Source organism: Thermobia domestica, chromosome 1 (genome assembly GCF_964235325.1).
Source record: "Thermobia domestica chromosome 1, izTheDome1.hap1.1, whole genome shotgun sequence".
Taxonomy (NCBI): domain Eukaryota; kingdom Metazoa; phylum Arthropoda; class Insecta; order Zygentoma; family Lepismatidae; genus Thermobia; species Thermobia domestica.
Genome location: NC_137454.1, coordinates 61214055 through 61229549, shown reverse-complemented (window position 1 = coordinate 61229549; position 15495 = coordinate 61214055). Strand labels below are relative to the sequence as shown.

Sequence of the window (15495 nt, the reverse complement as noted above, 5' to 3'; positions counted from 1 at the left end):
TAGTTGCGTGTGTGCAGCGACTACAATAATGTATTCAATAATGTAGGAGAAAGATTTGGACATAAAATAAATTTACAAGCAAACAACAACAACATCAAAGTTTTTAGGTGGCACGCACCAAGATGCACTATATGAACATGTCTTTAAAAGTGTAAAAGAAGACCCGTGGACTGAAATGTTCATGTTATTTCGACATTATTTCATAAAAAATATAGAGTTCTATATCACAAAAGGAAATATTCCTTATATTCGCGCCTAAATTATATAACAGATTATATGATTGGCATTAACACACGCGTTGGCAATATGCTTTGATTTGGCAATTTACTATTTGCTCACATTCTTGCGCGTGAAAAGAAAAAGTAAGGAAAAAGTGTAATTATACAATCCACAACTGAAGAATAATAAAATTAAAGAAAATTTCTTGCTTCTCAAAATTATTTCAAAGTTCTGGAGGAATCGTTATGACAATGATGATGCAAGGACGCTTCAATACATAAAAATTACCTCATCACAAGTTCTCGATATGAATATACTATCAGATATATTAAATATATGATTTACATGTATCGGTAACCTGTTCAGGCTGTTTCATATATTGCATCGTGCAATACGCGGGCTCATTATAGTTGATTCCAATGTCGCTTCTGTGCACACATCACAAAAAACAAAACACTGAATTTGATCAACATCATTTTTAATATGGTGCTACCTTATTAGATTGTTTAGCAAATATTGGCGTTTCAAAATCTCGCTACCATTAATCAAATATGGTTGACTAGAGTTTAGTTCTGTTGGTGAATGCCACAGAAATATGACTAGATGTTGGAAACAAGATGAGGCCTAGGGGCGAAGACCCAACGAGGTCTGGAGCAAAATTCTCAGAATCGACTTATATTCAACTTTGTCTGTGTGCATGCGAATCACACGTCTAATAACCTAACACTTGCTCTCACATTCAATCCAGCTCAATTCAAAAGCAGCACTATATCCAGAATGCGTTTTTCCTAAAACATTTTCATGCGCTATATTTCCCAAAAGTGCAAATATGTGCAGGTTTTCTCTTTGCATACAGTAAAAACAATGTTTTCGCTACTACATACTAAAAAATCGCAGACATACAGGTATTATGCCATATTTTCTACTAATATGCCATTCTATTGTGTGACAATAGTTTATATGCTTTCAGTACCACAGCATTAAGTACTACTACTACATATCACATCAACATTCTAAATATACAAACGATACATGTATGAGAGTCGTGTCACCATGTTTACCAACCACTGAATATCTATACGCAATATAGGGATAGTCGCATTCAAAGTCAAATTCCTATCTTCTGTCACTAAGCTGCGCCCCTCCGGCTTCAGCGGATAACCAAGTTTACACGTGCCATGAGCTCATTGTAAGCTGCTATAACTTCTTTTCCTGCACACTATCTTATGGGTACACTATTAAGTTTCATTATAACAAATTATATCGAATCGATCTTTTACTTCATTTTTCGAGTTTTTGCCAAGATTTGCCTAGTTTGGCCCCACTGTACGTCAGTAAATCTTCTATGATGCCGAAGGTTTTTGGGAAACTGGAAAAATATCACGTTAATTCTGGCTTATATACTTTAATTACAATTAACTGATCATCGCAATGTTGTGTTTGAAATTATGTAATTACAATAACAGATAGATAAATTGATAAACGTTTCACACTACCCTGCTAGACAATAATAGTCGTCGGCTAATATAAACATAGCCGAGTTATAAAGATTACGATTATAATGAAGTTCGTGATGTACAAGGGGCCACCATTAAAGGTAGTGGGTACTGCCATACTAGATCACCGCGAATAACAATCCACAAAGTAGCCCAGAGTAGAAAGATAACGAATGCAGAAGGTATCATCATCATCATGGATTCCTCGTATGTTCTCATTTTTTCAAAAGAAAAAAAAAAGAGTCACTTGCTTCCGTGAAATTTTAGGCACGTACCAAGCAGTCAAAAGAAGAAAGGCACGGATGGTTTCTCAAAGTGTACGTGTCTTGTAGTCCTGTTCCTATTTCCCATATACACAATATGGAAGCATAACATTACGGCTACGAAACTCATTATCCTCCTACTAATTTACCTCGAGTCATAGATTTTTATCATTTGAAGGGCGTTTCCTAGATGACGCTGAGTATTGAGATTCCATCATAGCTTTAATATCAAACTCAATCTACTAATATATATAGTATAATACAAAACAAGTACGCAGGAACTATATACAATAGTGGAAGAAATGCGACTATGCAAAGGAGGACCAATTATAAGTAGGCCAACTTGTTCATTCTATACAGTCCCCTAGCTTATAATATGTAATATACATATGGGAAAATCTCTATTCCCCATCGTATTTATGGCATCACTAACTAATTATAAATACGATGGACAGTCAAAGAAATTTCCGGAATGTTGTAGTTTTGGGTTTTGTGATGCAATCACACTTAAATCTTGTATAGTACAGTCCTTAGGTTGCCTAATTATGAATTTGACAAGTGTGAACAGGTCAGTATACAGGTAATGTAGCTAAGCGGAGGAGTGCGTGGTGCAGTTGGAGCAATGTGGCAATTCGAGCAACACGCAAACATCAAGTTCATGTGAAGATTAGGAATGCACTATGATCTTATCTGTTTCTTTGTGTGCCGGTGACTGACTGTCGGTCACCTTCATCGTTCATGCTCCATTCTGAGAAATTCGCTTACAGGAAAGAAACATTTGTTTCCGAAAAAAAATATGAACATAGGGCTATATTGTAGTTACTCATCCGAAATGTAACGCGAAAAAAGTAACGCAAATTAGGTACGTCATTTAAAAATTTGTAACGCGTTACCGTTACAGTTACTTTGGAAAAAATGTAACGCGTTACTAGGAAACGTTACTTAAAAAGTAACGCGTTACTTGCGTTACGTTACTTCCCAAGACTGCTCAAAGGTACCCGTTTCATCACTGAAGAAGAGATCGAAACCAACGCAATGGCTGAACTTTAGGAGATACCAAAAAAGGGCTTCCAGTGGCATTTCCAGCAATGGAGAATCGGTGAAGGAAGTGTGTGTGTTCCGAAAGAACTTATTTTGAAGGCGATTCAGTAAATGTGTACTTATATTGTGGTAATAAAAAGCCTCAACAAAATTCCGGAAACTTTTTGACTGCTCCTCGTATAATACACCCATGTAAATATTGAGGTCTGACAATTAAGTTCGCGTACATTCTCATTGCTCGTATTACTTCGGTCACCTTCGAGGTACTTTCTTTGGAAAGCTATACACCGAAGTCAGAGACTAGCCTACCTTTCAAAATATTTTTAAAACTTATTTCTGGAATGGTCATCCAAACCTACCATCTTAGAAACAATTTAGCACGTCGGATATTTTGGCTCTTCCCAAAGCTAAAAATTAGGCCTCAAAGGCAGTGTTGGGTAAGTTACTTGCAAAAATGTAACGCGTTACAAGTTACTTTACTTTCTCTTAAAATGTAACGCGTTACTTGCCCCAAAAAAGTAACTGTTACTTTACTTCGAAAGTAACGCGTTACTTTTAGGTCTGAAACTTTGAATATGTCAAAAAATCTTATTAAGTTACTTCAATTTTCCGTACTACTATTACTACCGCTATTATTATTATTATTATTGCACGTTCTGAATCGCTTTGTGTAAATGCAAGGACAAATTTTTACTTGACAGCTATATGAACATTTTCATATAATGTAACATTGACTAAAATGCCATACTCCATTACTCGTAGGGATGGGCACGAGCGAGTTTTCTTTGAAACTCGATTCGACTAGAAACAGACATCTTTGAGCTCCACCCGACAACTCGGCTCGAAAAATTTCCTCCAAGCCGACTCGAATTCGGTTCGAGTTGAGTCGAGCCAAATCCGGTGTGTAGTTTCGAGCTCTCTTCAAGAATTTTACCTAAGCAATATTATTATTATTATTATTAATTATAACAACACTGTGAATAAACGTGAAAGATAGGCGGTTTGTATTTAAATACTAAAAAAAGTAGTTGATTGCCAACCACGGTAGTCGTGAAGTCTAGGAATCAAGGACATTTTTCACGAGCTTTTGAATTTGGGTTGAGGGTCTAGGTTGAGTATTCGGGTCGAGCCAAACATTGTTAAAAGTTATAGGGCACTGGCCAAATATCTTCAAAACTGCTCGGCCCGGGTTTAGAATTGTCAACGACTCGAGCAGCTCGGCTCACAGCTCATTCACTATCAACCCGAATCGAGAAGTGAACCGAGCCACGGAGCCAACAGCTCACCCAACCGAGTTGCCTAGAGCCCTCGGCTTGTTATAAGAAATCTCTTGAAATCTCGCTATCGAGACGAGACGAGATGCGAGCAGCGTGCCCTCTCGTGAGCATCACTAAAAGTATTCCATATTACTGCTTAGCTTACATTTCTCATGGCTTTCGCTTTCCAGTTTAATCAGGCCATGATTTTAAAACGAGTTAAAACGAGCGAGTCATTTATAAAACTCGACTCGACTCGAAACTCGACGCCAAAAACAGTGAATCGGCTCGGAACTCAACTCGAGAATATTACCTTTGACTCGACTCGAAACTCGACTTGAATTCGAGTCGAGGTTTAGCTTGACTTGTGCCCATAACTATACGTTAGAAAAAATGGTTGCTTATTATTATTCTGCTAAACTAATTATATAATAACAACAATGTTGTTATGTAAAATTAAAAATACAGAATACAGAGAAACATTACACTACAACTAATAAAATGAGAACACATGAACTGGGGGTGAATCAAAACTTGCCAGTAACTCTAAAATCGACACATGCTTTTTAAAGCTAGTTGTTTTAAACTCTATAATCAACGGGACTCTAAGATACGCAAACTGATCTGAAAGAACTCCAATATTACATACCATCAACAAACTATTTTCTAGTAATGAAGTAGCCTGCTCATCAGAACACAGTTTATTCGTGTTAACCCATTACTGCATGTCGTTAATTATGGCACCCTAGTTGTTGATAAATATTTCCCGCCGGGGCACCACTTTACTTTTAAATCCTTTCTGCCATCATCTTTAGCTTTTAAGAAAATTATTCTTTCAAATGTTCGACCTATAAAATATTTTCGTTCTCCATCTTTATAAAAACACCGTAATTCACTCACTGAATGTATTGATTTGGAGCTGTCAAAATCTACAAAATGTTCCAGGTGCTTGCAGTCAGTACACGTGATTTGACTAAGACTGTTCACATCTTCCAAAAACAACAAGTTGCACTATGATCTTATCTGTTTCTTTGTGTGCCGGTGACTGACTGTCGGTCACCTTCATCGTTCATGCTCCATTCTGAGAAATTCGCTTACAGGAAAGAAACATTTGTTTCCGAAAAAAAATATGAACATAGGGCTATATTGTAGTTACTCATCCGAAATGTAACGCGAAAAAAGTAACGCAAATTAGGTACGTCATTTAAAAATTTGTAACGCGTTACCGTTACAGTTACTTTGGAAAAAATGTAACGCGTTACTAGGAAACGTTACTTAAAAAGTAACGCGTTACTTGCGTTACGTTACTTCCCAAGACTGCTCAAAGGTACCCGTTTCATCACTGAAGAAGAGATCGAAACCAACGCAATGGCTGAACTTTAGGAGATACCAAAAAAGGGCTTCCAGTGGCATTTCCAGCAATGGAGAATCGGTGAAGGAAGTGTGTGTGTTCCGAAAGAACTTATTTTGAAGGCGATTCAGTAAATGTGTACTTATATTGTGGTAATAAAAAGCCTCAACAAAATTCCGGAAACTTTTTGACTGCTCCTCGTATAATACACCCATGTAAATATTGAGGTCTGACAATTAAGTTCGCGTACATTCTCATTGCTCGTATTACTTCGGTCACCTTCGAGGTACTTTCTTTGGAAAGCTATACACCGAAGTCAGAGACTAGCCTACCTTTCAAAATATTTTTAAAACTTATTTCTGGAATGGTCATCCAAACCTACCATCAGTTTAGCTGTATCTCCTAAATATTGTCAATATACAAGGGTTGGACAAAAAAAATTAAAACGTTTGCAAAAGTGTGAAAATCATACCTAGTATGTTGTGAGGCCTCCTTTTGCGTCCAAAACAGCTTGGATCCGACATGGAATGGACGTATACAGCTCCTGAATCTTGGTGTGTGGAGTTTTGTACCATTGTTCCTCCAAAACATTCTCCAGTTCCTTAAGGGATGTCGGTGGAGGGTAATGAGGTCGAACACGCCTTTCTAACTCAGATCGCAATGGCTCAATGATGTTCAGATCTGGTGATTGTGAGATCCAGGGCAGGTGTGATAGCTCCTGGTCATGCTCCTCAAACCAAGATTTCACCGTTTTTGCAGCGTGACAGGATGCCAAATCATCCTGGTAGATGCCATCACGATCAGGGAACAATTTTTGGGCCATGGGTGGAATTTGCCCCCCCCCCCCAAATGGCCTCATACGCCTTAGCATTCATCATTCCATGCAGGGCTATGATGGGACCTGCAGAAAACCACGATATCACTGCCCATACTGTAACAGAACCACCCCCATGCTTTACAGTTGGGAGCAGACAGTCTGTATCATAGGCCTGCGACGGTGTTCTCCATACGTAAACACGACCGGTTGTTGGAAACAAGGTGAAGGTCGATTCATCGGACCACATTACGTGTTTCCACTGCTCATGAGTCCACGCCTTGTGGTCCTTGCACCACTGGATACACCTCTTCGCATTTACTGCTGTGACCAGGGGTTTGGCGATAGCGGCCCTGCCATGAATTTTCATTTTATGAAGTTCCCGTCGCGCTGTTTTCGATGAAACCGGGTTCTGTAGGCCGGAATTGAGTTCAGACGTAATTTTCATTGCAGTGGTCTTTTTTTTTTTAGTTGCTACAATCAGTTTTAATGCCCTCCGGTCCCTATCTGATAGGATTGTCTTTCGATCACTGTTGTGCTTTGCAGACGTCGTTTGTCAATGAATTGTGTATGTCCTAGGGACATTGGACACAGTGCCTTTCGATATCCCCACAATGTTTGCCACTATTGCCACTGAAGCTCCAACCAGACGGGCACCAACGATCATGCCTCATTGGAAGTCTGTCAGGTCGCCCATTTTACCGAACCACTTTCACACCACGACACTCTCAGGTGAACTGGTTACTGCTGACGGAAGAGAAAGGTCCACATGACACATTGGAAACAAGAAACGATCGGCAACTGCAACACGTGTTGTACAGTGGAGGGCCAAACTTACGTGTTCTGTATGAAGTGTTTTTAGATTTTTTGTCCAACCCCTGTATAATTTCTTTCAATTTTCTTTACCTTTGGTTAAAAAAAAAAGGGGGGGGGCAATCTTAGGTGAGTATGGCTGTGTTCCAAGCTGTTATCTCATTATTGGCTAAAAATCTCTCACAGGTAGTGCGTTGTGAGACGATGTTTTGTCGTGATCCAAGATCATGAGAAGTTGATGAACGTTTCATGTCGTTTTAATCTAACCTCTCTATCCCACTTCAACTCACGAATCTATCTTGGTTCTTTGTTTAGGATCGTATTGATACATCAATGTTTCATCACCAGTCATAACACAGCCCAAAACATCTTCTGCCTCTTGAAAAGGTCTTGCAAACATCGACTTTACTTCTGTTTATTGGTGAGATCTTTCGGACCGTTTTCACACACCTTTTTCATGCCGAGATTTTCAGTTAAAACTTTCCTGTTTCTCTTTCAATGCTTACTTGGTCCACTATGCTAGTCAAGTCAGCTGACGGTTTTGTGACGAATGTTCGCTAGTTCTGCTTATTACTGGCCGCCCTGATCTTCTTCATTAGTAACACTTTCGTCTTCCCTCAGAAAAAAACGTTTAATACATCTGCATACTACCACTTTCTTCGTGGCATTATTTTCATCAACTTGCTCAACATGTCATGACTTTCATTTTCAGTTTTCAAAGTTAAACAAAGAATTTCAATAAGTTTGTACGTTGCTCTAATTCCAGCTTCGACACTTCCGTAAAAGCACAAAGACACGTGATAACAATAGATCACTCAGCAGACACCGTTACACGTCGGCACAAACATAGCTGACACAATATACGGAAGTTAACGGAACTGTACGGAGATTCTGCACAGTGGTGCCAATGAAAGTGCACAGTGATGACAATTCCGCGAACTTAACCACCAGGCCTCATAAATAGTTACTTTTAGTTTTCTTTACGGTACTTATAATTAACAGGACTAGGGATTCAAAACAGTAATAAAACAAAGTTCATTTTCTAAAAAAGAGTTAACTTTTTTCATCAATAAAATAACCATTTCAAATCAGAGACTTCATGTACACTTATTTATTTTAGACATGAACGCATGTCATGGCATTTTTTCAGTGACATTCACTGATAACCATGATTATTAACCAGCACAATTCATGCTGTGCTAGGACGAAAAATATGTCTTTAGTAGCAGCAACGAAGTAATACGACACTTCACAATTTTCTTCACATCACAAAATGTTTTGAAGTGATATGCAATTAAATATGTATAGAATTGATATTACTAACTCTCATGCGAATTAGTATCATTGTATTTTTCAGTGCTTACCACTTGTAAGAACACCATTTTCACTGGAAGTTTTAGTTCCGGTTCACACAAACACACGCAAATTATTCTGGAGGAATTGGTAAAAATAATAATAGTAATAATGAAGTACACACAGACGCACAATGCACCACTGTTATTCAAAGTTGTGTATTAACCCTGAAAATACAATCTAGGAAAATCATAAGTTTCAGTCTATTAACAACAAGGAATGTAGTTGAGGACTTAGGCACTGGTAAAAAAAAAAGAAAAAAAAATAGTAATCACACGTTAGTTTAGTTAGATGAGTCCAAGCTCTGCATTAGGATGTGAAGTTCCCGGAATGTATGCCCTAACTTCCCTTGCATAGTCTGGCGCTTCAGTAGGAACGCTCGTATAGAAAGCAGGTGATTATAGCATTTCATGCACTTATTATACCTAGAAAAGAAAGTGAAAAACAGTGCAACAGTTAAAAAATTTAACGAAATTTCAACAAAAAATATTTCATTTTAAAAAGCATACTGATAGAAGTATATCACACATGAAAGTATCTTCAAATTCAAACCATCTTATGATGACTGTATGCATTTTACTTAAGTAGGAATCTCTTTTCAATCTGTAAGGATAATTCCTCACTTCCTGCGCTGGCCTCATTTCGGTGGAGGAAAAATAAAACCATATTATGGAACGTGATTCCTTACACCAAGTCCTATTATTCACTTTTAATTTTATATTACAGTAAATTTATGATTTAATGAACTAATTGAAGCGAAACGTTTACTGTAGAATCGCGAATTGTGTTACGAACAATATTTAAAATAGGTAGAGACGAAACTTTTTCGCAACAATTTTGATATTTTGTAGCACTTTTTTTTTTTTTTTTTTTAACATATTGTACTTGTAAACATATAAGTAAGGTGTATGATACAAAAATGAGGATATACCTTGATTAGGTGCATATTCTAGCTAATGTATTCACTGAAATATGAGAGTTTAATGCAAGAATTTAAATATTACCTCTAACCTCATCCTTAAAGATAACATGCAGCAAGACATTACCAATGCTTCTTTTGAGTTCTGTCAGTAACAATAATATTATACTTGGAAAAGAATCTTTCGGCATCAATACTCGAGAATGGCAACCATAATGAACGTAACGATCTGACAGCAAAAGATCTGTAGTTAACTTTTAAACTGTTGAACCATGTCAACTTCCTTAAACAATGTAAAATCCCAGAAAGTGTCATCATACCATGCAAACTTACGGATTTTATGGAGAACTTAATTTAGCATCGTGCACGTTTTCGGTAAAATGCAACGATTTTTACGTTAAATAATGCACTTTTTAGTTATTATTAGCCATAATAGCAAGAATTCCACTTTTTCGTTTTTATTCACATTTATCGCAAGTAATGCCGAATTTCGTAAAAATTCGCGGTAATATACACGTGATTTACGGCTTTGAAACGAAAAGTTTGAGGTTTCCAGAAATATATACGCATTTTTGTAACGTTTCGCACATATCGTATTAGCGAAAAAGTTTCGTCTCTAAAAATAGGATATTACACTTGAAATTTGCTGTGTACGTACTATATTAGTAACAAAAATTTTCCTTACAACTACATATCGGGGAAGTGACAAAAGTCTCAAGCTTCATTCGTTTTGCCGATGAACGTCGTTTCTTAGTAATCAATAATCTTAACTTTTAAAAATCTGATCGGTTTTCGCCCCAACAGTTTCTTTCTTCTAACTACATTTGCTACATTGTCAAATTCCGCCCGTAGATCCCGGTTCACTGTTTTGTTTTTACGCAACATCTGTCTATGGACAATAGCATTATTCTTTATAAATAAAATAAAATCTCCCTACATTACAGCCCAGTTGGCAGATATCGCTAGCTAAACTTGAAGGTGTGTGGTCAGCGCACTGGCTCCTATACTATTATGTACGGCTTGGTAATCTACTTCCTAATTCAAGAACCTTCCCAACTTTCTAACAATACTGGATCGCTACCGGAAAATATACGACACAACTAATATTTTTATTGACACAACACAGAGAAAACATATCATCTTTAAAAGATGTAAAAGTTTTTGTTTTAGAGGGATAGAAAACACCATACATCTATATGACTGAATTTAAAAACGAATGGATGTGTTACTGGTAGTGAAACATCGAAGTATATAGAATTTTTTCTACGGACCAGGGTCTACATAATTGACTTCTTAATCCTGCTGGACAGAAGAAGGGGAAATTCTCATTCTTCGAAAATAAATAACTAGTCTTTACTCAAAGGAAATTTTGATGGTCAATGATTTGGAAGACATTACTTTTATCTTTTTAGTGGTTAACAGTAACAATGAAACCGATGTTATCTACAGTTTTCTTCAGATTGTGTCTTAACTCTTCTATATCGTTTGAAGCAAGAGATTGCATACTGCAGCATACCTAAAGATATTTGCACACCTTATAAAAGCTTTTATATTAAGAACCAGACCCGTAGCCAGCCCAAAAACTTAGGGGGGGGCCCGGCTGAAGTTAGGGGGGGCCGATCCAACCATATGATAGTTCATCACCATATTATAGTTCTTTTGCAAGCCTACTGGAAAACTTTTAGGGGGCCAGCGAAAATTTAGAGGGGGCCCGGCCCCCCCTAGACCCCCCCTGGATACGGGCCTGTTAAGAACTATAGTAATCATGTACTTTAATTATTATTTACACTTTAATTATACTAGGAAAATTACTGACATACTACTATCCTCTAACTCAAACCATCACACGATTATAAATACAGTATTCAATGAAAAATACACTACTAGTCTATATAGAAGGTTATTTCAGGTTCACGGTAACGAATCTAGCACGTTACCACCTTAAGAAATACCGCGACCGCGATGCCACCAGCGATTGTACCCGATGTGCAAGCCCTGTCTGTTAGCCCTCGCCCTGCATCTTAGTTTTCACTGAAGACGACTCCGTTGAAGGCACAGTTTGATCAAGTCTGTTTAATTCCCCTTGACAAACTTTCCAAAGACCGTTGAAAGTATATGGTTGTAAATGGCTCATCGTTCGTTTCAACAAGAATCCACAAAAACCCACAGGGATGAATCAGAGGGTATCAAAGGAATGTCTATAAAATGGATTGCATGAATTCCCGTTTCACGTGTCATCTGTTCCATGTACATCATCATAGACTTCGTCGTATGGCTGGACACCTTGTCCTGGTGAATGACAACGCGAAATGAATCAATCTTATAAAGGAATAGAATTAATATGGCGTATAGTGGCTCAAAAATGTTCGTCTAGTAATAAACTGCCTCTTTGTTCACATTGCGTAACGTGAGTCTGCCATTGTAGCAGTAACTACAATCATAAAAATACTTCGAAAATTTTACGCACATTTACTTGTACATACCAATTCATAACGACCTCTGGAATCAACGGAAACGATAGGAAACTGACCTCTTTTTATCACATTCCGACAGATACTCGTATGTCTCGCCCAGAATCACTACAAACTTCTACCTGTCTCCTGCAAGATGGCGTACGTACAGCTTTCGACTGTTCGTGTTCCTCTCCAATGTTAGGAACTGAGCATATGAACTTTTAATCTTATGCTTCTTACCAGATCCTGCGAAATTATGCGATTTACAGTAGCATCAAGGAACACATGTTTTGCATCACATCTGCAATGTCCAGTATTACGGGGCTCCGCAAAAGAAGGATGTCCGTTTTTTTTTTTTTTTTTTTTAAATTAAACTCAATGTTGATCCCTTTATTTGACTGATACATGGACATATTTTGTCATATACTGTTTGTTTGGCTATAACCATAACCAATGTCGGAAAGGACACAGATGTTGTTCTCCAAAAGACGGTAATTTGTGGAACCATATAGAACTCTCATATGCACACACAACAGGCGTTCTCCCTGAAAATCAGTCAACTCACGAGGAGGAAGAGGTAAGTTCACTCTCTCGTTCTTGGCTGACTTTAAATCTAATTAGTGGGAGTGTTGTGAAAAAATAAAAACACTAGAAGCGCACGAAAATTTAATATTTTTACGGAACATGGTAACATTTTTTCAACCTGGGGTGGGGAGTAATACATCCCACATGCAAACTCAAACGATACAGCTATTTCTGCAAGTTGAAGAAAGGCATGTACTAAGTTTCATTAAAATCGAATGTTTCACGAGACTTACTGTAGAACAGCAACAGATGGACACTCAAATGCCGACCGAATCGAATTGTGGTCAGATAAACAACATAGATAATGGTAGTTTCACATCAATTTAATTGGAAAGGTAAATACAATAAGAGTGAGTAGGGGGACGAAAGAAAGATATCCACTTCTTAGTTTAATGTATAGTGGAACATGAATAATAGATGCGAGTTAACATGAAGAACTTATAAAATGAAGCTAGTGAAGAAACGAGAAAAAATTGAATAGTATCCACGGAAATGTTTTCGTACACCTCAATCTTAATAGCCTGGGATCAAACCAGGAATTCTTCTACCAAGGTCAACAATTTACCACTATGAAGTGAATATCCTGACAATATAAAAAAAGGTAAACACTCAAAACTTTACCCCTCCTAAATTGATCATTAAATGTATATTTTTAAAATTTCTGTTGGTTTCTGACAGATCGAGAATTTACCACGAAGATCTAACGATTGAGGGAGCGGAATATCTACCTCGAACAACTTCTATTCCATCGCCACGATTCATATCGTTAATTGTATTGATATGTTGAAACCCAGGTTTTCAAAAACTTGCTAACTTAAAACATGGTTCACACTGAAATTCTAATTTTTATTTCCCTGAATTTACATGACTAAGTTAATTTTCCCTGACCTATCATTCATGACATTATCATTTATGGTGAGGATTAGGAATAAAATAATTTTCTAATCGGCTTCCACCATTCCCATTGCCGTTCAACGCTCTTCTTATTAAAAAAAAAAAAAAAAACTTACTTTCATACTGTAAATACTTATGAATAAAATTTCCTGTGTTTGGAATTCCTAAAACGTAATCTCTCGGCATTCTGAACACACTCAAATTTGAACAAGTAAACAAATATCGTAATTTGACTATCTCCTTGAATATCTACAACCAAAAAAAAAAGTAACTTATTTTCTTCTTCTACAGTATCTAATTTGTTTATTAATTTGTTCTTATTTTAAAGCTTTGACAGATTTTGGTGCTTCTCCCAGCCTTTTTATCATCTTTTTGAATCTACATTGATTGTTTGAGATATTCTTCATACCTTGTGGGAGCAGCTGTAATGCTTGATAATATCGCTTGAGTGATACGAACACACGAATACTTTTGTGACATCTAATTGTATTGTCCCTGACTAATTCTGTAAAATATAGAAGTACCCTGGTTCTCAGCATTCTGAAGTATCTCCCTCACTTTCCATGATATTCCTTAACTTATATCAGGGGCGGATCCAGGACGGACTTCTGGGGGGGGGGGGGTTGTAATACTGCTACTTAGAGCTACTTTTAAGAGCTCCAAATTCTGGGATGGGTTTTATTTATATATATATTTTATATTTATATTTATATTTATATTTATATTTTATTTCCTCTTCTAGGGGGGGAGCCGATTGCCCCCCTGGATCCGCCACTGATTTATACGGTCAGTGTGAACCCTGTAAAGCGTATGCAAGACACACAAATTTAAATCAGGCCGTAGTTCAAGTTAGATCAGGAGGCAGTAAATTGTTAGAATCACTAAGTTATTTTTTTATCATGCTAATTGCATCACTTACCTTTCTTCTCTAGATATATCTACTCCTACTGTTTGAATTGGTGCCTGAATATTTGTTTTTATTACCGGAGCGAAATTCCTTAAAATAAGGCGCAGCGAGTTGCATCCTACAGTCATGTACCTGAAATGAAAAAGTTATTAACTATTATATTTTTTACAGAGATTTTAATAGCAAATTTTTTATTAATTATATGCTACCTCAAGAAATATGTGAAAAGTATAAAGAATAATTACATGATAACGTAGAAAGATGTCTTCATCTAATAATTATCCGAATTAATGTACTGAAATTAATACTTCTCTCATTCCAAAACGAAAGTGTTTTAACACCGCAATAATACGACGCCCTAATCTTCATTTATTTACTTATAAGATTTCACACATTAAAATGTTATACGTAAGTTGTAATTCAGAATCAATGAGAAAGCTGACGAGGAGGCCAAGGAAACAGGACGGATCCTGGGGGAGGGGAGGGGCGATGAAAGAATCTCAGTTTCTCTCTTATCGGGCATTTGCAGCGCTGGTGTCTGTGCAACTAGAGGAAGGAAGCGAACGACACTTCTCCCCCCCCCCCCGTTTCGTCTATACAGTGAAATAACAGTATCAGTTTATTTTTTATTAAAATATACGTGACGCAAAAACCTAAAATGTGCTTTATTTCATTGTACTTCTTGCTCAATTAAATTATTCTGACGAAAGAGAAATGCCTGTGAGCAGACATTTGCAGGTAATTATATACACACACACTTAACAAGACTTCTATTGGGTTGAGGAATAATTTATGAGCTTCTATTTCTTTGAATTTAAAAATGTGCGCAAAAAGAAAAAGTAATGAAAAAATGTTTTGTTATTTAAAAGAGAATTGTTTGCTCTACAAGATAGTGTTTTTCGATTTTTCAATTTCATTGATTAATGTGTCTTTTCAGAGTATTACAATAGAATGTAAAAGGACAAAACTGAGTATTAACACCATCTGTTTTTTGAATTTAATAGAAGTACTAAGGTCACCGAAACTGCTCGTGAGATTGGTGCTCTGTATGGAGAAGAAACGATGCCTCAAAGTAACGCCCACCGTCAAGGGCGCCCATGTTGTGGTTTCCAAGGGGGGGCAAGTATAAGC

General features: G+C 37.1%; 1 protein-coding gene across 3 annotated transcripts in view; it reads right to left on the bottom strand.

The window, feature by feature from the left end:
* Positions 1–8287: 8287 nt before the first annotated feature.
* Positions 8288–15495, bottom strand: part of kat80 (katanin p80) — a 122707-nt gene continuing 115499 nt past the window's right edge. For all 3 annotated transcript variants that reach the window (XM_081757630.1, XM_081757634.1, XM_081757636.1), the window contains 2 exons: positions 14377–14496; positions 8288–9031 (listed from right to left, as the gene is read on the bottom strand). In XM_081757630.1, coding sequence (XP_081613756.1) covers positions 8890–9031; positions 14377–14496 — 262 coding nt within the window. In that variant the 3' untranslated portion in view covers positions 8288–8889. The remainder of the gene's footprint in view (positions 9032–14376; positions 14497–15495) is intronic.